Source organism: Lactuca sativa, chromosome 6 (genome assembly GCF_002870075.4).
Source record: "Lactuca sativa cultivar Salinas chromosome 6, Lsat_Salinas_v11, whole genome shotgun sequence".
NCBI lineage: Eukaryota > Viridiplantae > Streptophyta > Magnoliopsida > Asterales > Asteraceae > Lactuca > Lactuca sativa.
Genome location: NC_056628.2, coordinates 172,624,005 through 172,633,738, shown reverse-complemented (window position 1 = coordinate 172,633,738; position 9,734 = coordinate 172,624,005). Strand labels below are relative to the sequence as shown.

Here is a 9,734-nt window from a genome sequence, read left to right as displayed (position 1 = left end):
TGCTTATATGGGAACTGAGTTTGGTTGTATTAATAAAAACAAGAGGAATTGCTTGTTTATACACTTAGAACCTCTTAGTCCTTAGGTGAAGACAATAATCTTGACATAATTACAAAGACTCTCACCACCTAGTGTATCCTTGCCACCACATAGTGGTGGAGGTGTTGACTTAGGAGGTAGTGATGGGTATTATACATGGAGATATGGTGTGGTAGAAGAGACTTTGGAGGCGATGGTTGTGAGTTTCCATGAATGGATTATGATCATGGGTCAACTACTAATTCAGGTAATGGAAGAGGCGGTAGTGATGGAGGTGAAGGTGATTTAAGGGGTGGTAGTAATGGAGGCAAAGGTGGTAGTAACGGAAGCATGGGTGGTAGTAATGGAGGCAGAGGTGGCAAAATAGGTGCTATTAATGGAGGTATAGGAGGTAGTATTGGAATAACACCATCATGAATAAAGGAAGGTGGTAGTGGTATAGAAGAAGTCTTTGGTAGCGTTCTTGTTTGCTTCCCATGAATGGATGGTGGTGGTTTAGGTATTGGATTAGGTAGATCTGGTATTGGAAGATCTGGTGGTTTAGGTAGATCAGGTATTGGAAGAGTGGGTGGTTTAGGTAGATCAGGTATTGGAAGTTTAGGTAGATCATGTATTGGGAGATCAGGTGGTTTAGGTGGATCAAGTGCCGGAAGATCTGGTGGTTTAGGTGTATCGGGTGACGGATCTGGTATTGGAAGTTTAGGTAGATCAGGTATTGGAAGTTTAGGTAAATCAGGTATTGGAAGATCTGGTGGTTTAGGTGAATCAGGTGTTGGAGCATTTGGTGGGCTAGGTGCATCGGGTGTTGGAGCATTGGGTGGGCTGGGTGTATCGGGTGTTGGAGCATCGGGTGGTGGAGCATCGGGTGGGTTGGGTGCATCCGGTGGTGGAGCATCCGGTGGGCTAGGTGCATTCGGTGGTGAAGCATCCGGTGGGCTGGGTGCATCGGGTGGTGTTGCATCCGGTGGGCTAGGTGCATCCGGTGCTGGTGCATCCGGCGGGCTGGGTGCATCCGGTGCTGGTGCATCCGGTGGGCTGGGTGCATCGGGTGGTGGAGCATCCGGTGGGCTGGGGGCATCCGGTGGTGGAGCATCTGGTGGGGTGGGTGCATCCGGTGGTGGAGCATCTGGTGCGCTGCGTGCATCGGGTGGTTTGGGTGCATCGGGTGCTGGAGCATCCGGTGGTATGGGTGCATCGGGTGCTGGAGCATCCGGTGGTTTGGGTGCATCCGGTGCTGGAATATCCGGTGGTTTTGGTAGATCGGGTATTGGAAGTTTAGGTAGATCGGGTATCGGAAGATCTGGTGGTTTAGGTGGATCGGGTGTCGGGAGATCTGGTGGTTTAGGTAGATCAGGTATTGGAAGGCCTGGTGGTTTTGGTAGATCTGGTATTGGAAGTTTAGGTAGATCAGGTATAGGAAGATCTGGTGGTTTAGGTGGATCTGGTGTTGGAACATCTGGTGGTTTAGGTGGATCAGGTATTGGAAGACCTGGTGGTTGAGGTAGATCAGGTATTGGAAGTTTAGGTAGATCGGGTATTGGAAGATCTGGTAGTTTAGGTGGATCGGGTGCTGGAAGATCTGGCGGTTTAGATGGATCCGGTGTTGGAAGATCGGGCGGTTTAGGTGTATCAGGTGTTGGAAGATCTGGCGGTTTAGGTAAATCAGGTGTTGGAGGAGATGGTGTTTTTGGTAGATCAGGTATTGGAAGTTTAGGTAGATCGGGTATTGGAAGATCTGGTGGTTTAGGTGGATCGGGTGTTGGAAGATCTGGTGGTTTAGGCAGATCAGGTATTGGAAGACCAGGTGGTTTTGGTAGATCTGGTATTGGAAGTTTAGGTAGATCCGGTATTGGAAGATCTGGTGGTTTAGGTGGATCTGGTGTTGGAACATCTGGTGGTTTAGGTGGATCAGGTATTGGAAGACCTGGTGGTTTTGGTAGATCAGGTATTGGAAGTTTAGGTAGATCAGGTATTGGAAGATCTGGTGGGTTAGGTGGATCAGGTGTTGGAAGATCTGGTGGATTAGGTGGATCCGGTGTTGGAAGATCTGGCGGTTTAGGTGCATCAGGTGTTGGAAGATCTGGCGGCTTAGGTTGATCAGGTGTTGGAGGAGATGGTGGTTTTGGTAGATCGGGTATTGGAAGTTTAGGTAGATCGGGTATTGGAAGATCTGGTAGTTTAGGTGGATCTGGTGTTGGAACATCTGGTGGTTTAGGTGGATCAGGTATTGGAAGTTTAGGTAGATCAGGTATAGGAAGATCTGGTGGTTTAGGTGGATCAGGTGTTGGAAGATCTGGTGGTTTAGGTGGATCCGGTGTTGGAAGATCTGGCGGTTTAGGTGCATCAGGTGTTGGAAGATCTGGCGGTTTAGGTGGATCAGGTGTTGGAGGAGATGGTGGTTTAGGTAGATCAGGTATTGGAAGTTTAGGTAGATCGGGTATTGGAAGATCTGGTGGTTTTGGTGGATCTGGTGTTGGAACATCTGGTGGTTTAGGTGGATCAGGTATTGGAAGACCTGGTGGTTTTGGTAGATCAGGTATTGGAAGTTTAGGTAGATCAGGTATTGGAAGATCTGGTGGTTTAGGTGGATCAGGTGTTGGAAGATTTGGCGGTTTAGGTGGATCCGGTGTTGGAAGATCTGGCGGTTTAGGTGCATCAGGTGTTGGAAGATCTGGCGGTTTAGGTGGATCAGGTGTTGGAGGAGATGGTGGTTTTGGTAGATCAGGTATTGGAAGTTTAGGTAGATCGGGTATTGGAAGATCTGGTGGTTTAGGTGGATCTGGTGTTGGAACATCTGGTGGTTTAGGTGGATTAGGTATTGGAAGACCTGGTGGTTTTGGTAGATCAGGTATTGGAAGTTTAGGTAGATCTGGTATTGGAAGATCTGGTGGTTTAGGTGGATCAGGTGTTGGAATATCTGGCGGTTTAGGTGGATCCGGTGTTGGAAGATCTGGCGGTTTAGGTGCATCAGGTGTTGGAAGATCTGGCGGTTTAGGTGAATCAGGTGTTGGAGGAGATGGTGGTTTTGGTAGTTCAGGTATTGGAAGTTTAGGTAGATCGGGTATTGGAAGATCTGGAGGTTTAGGTGGATCGGGTATTGGAAGATCTGGTGGTTTAGGTGGATCAGGTATTGGAAGACCTGGTGGTTTTGGTAGATCAGGTATTGGAAGTTTAGGTAGATCGGGTATTGGAAGATCTGGTGGTTTAGGTGGATCTGGTGTTGGAACATCTGGTGGTTTAGGTGGATCAGGTATTGGAAGACCTGGTGGTTTTGGTAGATCAGGTATTGGAAGTTTAGGCAGATCGGGTTTTGGAAGATCTGGTGGTTTAGGTGGATCTGGTGTTGGTAGATCTGGTGGTTTAGGTGGATCAGGTATTGGAAGAATCGGTGGTTTAGGTAGATCTGGTATTGGAAGAGCTGGTGGTTTAGGTAGATCTGGTATTGGATCAGGGATTGGAAGAGCCGGTGGTTTAGGTATTGGGTCGGGTATTGGAATGGGTAGGGCTGACTTAGGAGGTGAAGGTGACTTAGGAGGCTTGGGTTCCTTCTCCTTTTTGGGAGGCTTAGGAACCTTTTCCTTCGGAGGCTTGGGTTCTTTCTCCTTCTTAGGAGGTTTAGGTTCCTTATCTTTCTTAGGAGGAGGTTTGGGTTCCTTATCTTTCTTGGGAGGAGGTTTAGGTTCCTTCTCTTTCTTGGGAGGAGGTTTAGGTTCCTTATCTTTCTTAGGAGGAGGTTTGGGTTTCTTATCTTTCTTAAGAGGAGGTTTAAGTTCCTTATCTTTCTTGGGAGGAGGTTTAGGTTCCTTATCTTTCTTAGGAGGAGGTTTAGGTTCCTTTTTCTTAAGAGGAGGTTCTGGTTCTTTTTTCTTAGGAGGAGGTTTAGGCGGAAGCTTTGGTTCCTTTTTCTTAGGAGGAGGTTTTGGTTCCTTTTTCTTAGGAGGAGGTTTTGGTTCTTTTTTCTTAGGAGGAGGCTTTGGTTCCTTTTTCTTAGGAGGAGGTTTAAGAGGAGGCTTTGGTTCCTTTTTCTTAGGAGGAGGTTTTGGTTCCTTTTGCTTAGGAGGAGGTTTTGGTTCCTTTTTCTTCGGAGGAGGTTTGGGAGGAGGCTTTGGTTCCTTTTTCTTAGGAGGAGGTTTTGGTTCCTTTTTCTTTGGAGGAGGTTTAGGAGGAGGTTTTGGTTCTTTTTTCTTAAGAGGAGGTTTAGGAGGAGGTTTTGGTTCCTTTTTCTTAGGAGGAGGTTTTGGTTCCTTTTTCTTAGGAGGGGGTTTGGAAGGAGGTTTTTGTTCCTTTTTCTTAGGAGGAGGTTTTAGTTCCTTTTTCTTTGGAGGAGGTTTAGAAGGAGGTTTGGAAGGAGGTTTTGGTTGCTTTTTCTTTGGTGGAGGTTTTGGTTCTTTTTTCTTAGGAGTAGGTTTGGGAGGAGGTTTTGATTCCTTTTTCTTAGGAGGAGGTTTGGGAGGGGTTTTTGATTCCTTTTTCTTAGGAGGAGGTTTGGAAGGAGGTTTTGATTCCTTTTTCTTAGGGGGAGGTTTGGGTTTCTGTGTCTTAGGAGGTGAAGATGGCAAAATAGGTAGTATGAAGGGCGGGACCATAGGAAAAATGGGTAGTATTAATGGAGGTGAAAGAGGTAGAAATGGGACATCATTGTCGTGAATGGATGATGGTGGTGAAGACTTTGGTGACCGTGATGGTGGTGACTTGCCTTGGATGGGATATATGAGAGGTTGTGAAGTGGTTGGTAATGGGAAACTTAGAGAAACAATGACTACAACAAGAGACATGATTAGAGAGGCCCTTGGTGGCCACTTCCCTTTCCTTGATTTCATTTTCACGACAAATGTTTCCATGCATTCATGTTCCCTCTATATAGGGAAATCTTTTACCCAAAATACATTTATACCCTTTAACATATAAGAGATATATTAAAATGAGAACTAAATAAACAAATATTATATTAAAGAAATGCTAACAAAATTCGTGCCTAATTTAGTGGTTAAAAGTTAAAACATTTAACTACCTAAAGTATATGTTAATATGACGTAACTTATAGTTACATGAACAAATTCTAAGATATCGCTTGCAATATTCGTCAACATATAAATAAATAAATACACTTATATAACACTGTTATGTAAATCATGAAAGAGTATAATATCTTGAAATGATATGATAGATTACAACTTTAGTTTGACTTTAAAAGCGCATCTCACAAGGAAATATCGCATATGTTTTTAGAATATACCATTAAATGTTTTTTTTTAAATATTTTGCAATTTTCATCTTATGTAAAAGTGATTTTACGCAAATATATAAGAGGTTTAACCTTGTTAAACATAGTAAAAAATAGGGTTTAAGTTTTGTTTGGTCACTTAACTTTCGGTTTTGTGTTCATTTGGTCACTTAACAATTTTTAAGTTTTAAATGTCCTCAAACTTTTGACTTTGTGCTCATTTAGTCACTTAACATTTGGTTTGGTCACTTAACTTTTAGACTTGCGCTCGTTTAGTCATCTAACTTTTAAAATTGTGCTTATGTAGTCACTAAACTTTTAAAAAAAATATAAAATTTTAGTGACTAAATGGGCATAATTTTAAAAGTTAGGTGACTAAACGTGATCAAACCAAAAATTAGGTAACTAAATGAACACAAAGCTAAAAATGTGATAACCTTTTAAAACTTAAAAAGAGTTAACTGACCAGATGATCACAAAAACCAAAAATTAAATGACGAAAAATGACCTAAACCCAATATATCTCACATAATAATCTTTTTTTCGAAAAACGTTAGAATATGAACGAAAATCATCTTGAATTTTAAAAATGTAATGCGTATTTCGAATTAAATAAAAAGTTCAATATTTTTGAATTACAAATATTTGAATATTCTCTTTCGAAAAAAATTTATTTGAATATTAATCCTTTTTGGGTGGTTATAAAAAGGCGATGTCATTATACATACAATTAATTCCCATAACATCGAGGAACAATATAATATTGTTATAATATTGTTGTTTCAGAAATCTGCCACCATATTTTCAAGATTTGCCACTTCTGGTCTCTACTCTTTACTAAATTGGTGTGTTGGCCCCATATATTTGAGATTTGCCTCTTCTGGTCCCTACACTTTATAACTTTCTATTCTAAAGGTATGTATGCAAATTTTCTTTATAAAAATTATAAAATGGTTGTGTTGGTAAACATTATTCCATTCGTAATAAGATTCCTATATTCTATAAAATATGTATTGGTTTTAATTCTTTTACAAAGGATGTTGAAAACTTGTATCTTTCTATATAAATTTTAACAAGAATTCTTTTAATTCTTGAGAATAAAAGTCATCTTATATCGGAGAAAAAAAAAGATGTTGGGAACACTTTTAATGCAAAAAATATTCGCAATCATCTAGGTTTCTATTACGCGATTCTATTAGGCTATAAGATGTACCTATTATCTAACAATTTAAAAGTTCAACTCATCACAACGTCACCATTATTTCCCTACCATTTAACATAAAATCATACACGCTCCATAACCCCAAAACACATCTACTTTTTTAATGGTATGATAATCCATTCTCTCCACAACATTCCATCACTCTACGCCTCAACATACCAAGAGTGGGTCGTACTCATGGGAGGCCATGCCTGCCACATAGGCATTACGTATATGGATACCATACCATACAACCTTAGGGCAGACGGAGTTTATCCTTCCCAACCCATATGTCACATGGGTTGTGGATCTTCAATCCACATAACACTCAACACTTCAAATCATTACAACCATCAATACATGGAAATCTATCATTATCATCCCATATAATATGGTATAAATATAGAAGCACATAGTATAAATTGAGAGGAGAGAAAAGAGAGAGGAGTGGAAACCATGGTGGTACCACCAATACCTTCCTCAAATCGTCGACGTCCATCATGACTCTGTAGACGTATTCTTGAGTAAAATAATATTCTGGATAAACTTTTGTAGTTTCCAAACGATATTCACCACATTCATTTCATCTTTTAAATAATTAATACATTTAATGAATAATCGGTATATTAAATAAAAGCATATATTGAATTACCAAGCATAAACAAGTTTCTTTTAAATTGTTAATTAATTTTGGGAGAAATTTGGGCTAACCCACTTGACTAACATAAAAGTTTCTAATCTAACAACTAATTAGGGGGTTCTGGGTTCAATCCCAGACAAAAAATATATTTAAATTATTTGTCCTTTTAGGAAAAAATAGAACAAAACAAAAATTTAAGAAGATAACATGAGTTGGATATATTTCTTATTTTTATTTAATTGCTTGAGATATACTCCATTAAGGAATAAACAATAAAACAACAAAAATGTTTCTCCTCAAAGCACTCCGCATGATGAGTTCCTCTATATAACATACAACTAGGTGTAAGACTCATTTATTACATGGGTTCATTTTAAAGATAAAAAAATGAAATTCTAAACATTTGTAAAGTTTGAATTTATAAGAAAAAAATAGAATTATTAAAATTAAATTGTTTGTTTTTTTAAATTAAACAAATAATTTAGATAAATAAACAAAAGAAACTAATGAAACTTTAATTTAGAAAATTTGAAATTAAAAGGAAGTCAATTAATGAAATTGATAGACATTTATTACTATATTTATTATATACATTTAAATATTATGTGGAAATTAATAAAATGAAAAAAACTACAAAATGCATTGTGGAAAAAAATTAATTGAAAATAACCACAAAACGACATTTGGTCAAATCAATGAGAGTGTAACATGTGGCAAAAACATTCTTTATTTATTAGGAAGGATACATATATACAAAGAAGCTTGTAGGACCCGGTTATATCAGTTAAATAACCCGGTTTTCAACCGGATCCTATTGTCGGCGTGTCTTATGTGAAAAATGGAATAAAACCCGGTTTCAAAACCGGGTTCTATCAATAGTAAAAGGACACGTTTTGTTTTAACAACCAGGACATATAACGATATCAGAGTCCACAAAACCAGGCTACACAAGGAGATTTGGACACAGTTATGCAACATAAAACCGGGTCATATAAGGAGATAAGACCCAGTTCAAATACTCAAAACCGGATCACATTTACACCGGTTCCATTCTAATAATCGGGTCATTTAAAGGTTGATTCTTGTAAAAAAAAGCTGGTTTTTTATAATAGTTTTCTTATTAAATAACCAACAAATTGTACATCCAAAATTAAATTTTGTTACAAATAACCACCAACACAACTGAAACTTACATCCATAACACATATTCAATACAAAAAGGTATGCTTTGATAAAGAAGTTATGCTAATGTAGACATGTTAGATAACCAACCATTAGTCATTGATATAAACTGATATAAAGTCATTGATATAAACTGATATAAACGTGTTTGCATGTCACAAAAACACCTTGACTTGGTCGTGTCTTACTACATAAAACTTACAAAAAATTCAAAAAAAAAGTTGTTATCCCACCGAAGTAGGATTGTCCCATAATCAAGAGTAGTTGTTATCCTCCATTCTTACTGAAAAACAAACATAACAAAGAATCAATTTTGTCTAATATTTCAAAATGGTTAAATTTAACAAACAATAATTAAACTAAAATTAGGATGCTATAAAGATTAACAACTAACCTTATATGCACGTTTAAACATCATTCATAAAATTATTAAGAAATTATCCGGCCCAATTAGCAACAGTCATAACCAACACCTTTTCTTCTAAGGGAGCCTGTTCATTCCAAATGGTACCAAACTATATGAAATATTAAGTTAAAATTCATGAAAAAGTGAATAACATAACAGATAGTTTCTTGATACAGACAAAATGAAAAAAAAAAGTACTTACTCTATTTGCGAATCCATATTGTTTGGTCATTAGAAACTCAAACATCCAATAAACATACAAATTTGCAATTTTAAAACAAATTTGCTAACTACGAAAGTCCGGTGCTATTTTGTAAATTTTCTAAAACATAGAGGCCAATAGTGTGCATTTGTATAACACAGGGACCAATTCAGTAAAAAAATCTTATATGGACCATTTTTGTAAAAAAAAATCTTATAGGGACCATTTCTGTAATTGCTTCAACACAGGTACCATTCATGTATTTGTGTCTTACAAGAATCATGCATGTAAATGTTTTAGAGACACAGACTATTCATGTTGATAAACAGAGTAAGTGAAACATTAAGCCAAACCTTAGGTTATTTTTTCACAAATGTAGTAAAATGTGGCATTAAAATAAATCTAATGTTAAAAGAGTTAATAAGGCTAAAGTGTAGCATAAATAGGGGGCATTTTGTCATGTTATATACATACGTATAGCAATTTTCATTTCTAGTTTTGAGAAGTCTTTTATTGTTTCCTCTGTATGTCTTAACGCACAAACATATTCACTAAAATGTTACTTAATTTATTTCAGACATGTCATCTATAAATTAAAATTAAAGTCCATTTTCATCATAAAAACTGAACACCTTGATTTAATTTCTATTAAAATTTTATGGAAAATGACATTTCAAAGTATAATGTTATAATATGAAATGGTGAAAAAAGGATGCTATAATAAATGATTACCTTTATCACATCTAAAGCATCCAATGTCGATGTTGATCCACAACTATTCTTTTGAACAACAATGCATACATAAGCTAATGAACACTCACTTTTTATCTCATGCAACAG

The 9,734-nt window shown here is 37.7% G+C and overlaps 1 protein-coding gene across 1 annotated transcript; it reads right to left on the bottom strand.

The window, feature by feature from the left end:
* Positions 1-263: 263 nt before the first annotated feature.
* LOC111901963 (uncharacterized) lies at positions 264-4,814 on the bottom strand. The gene has a single exon (XM_052765111.1). It carries the CDS (start codon positions 4,812-4,814, stop codon positions 264-266), a length of 4,551 nt encoding a protein of 1,516 aa, XP_052621071.1.
* Positions 4,815-9,734: the final 4,920 nt, after the last annotated feature.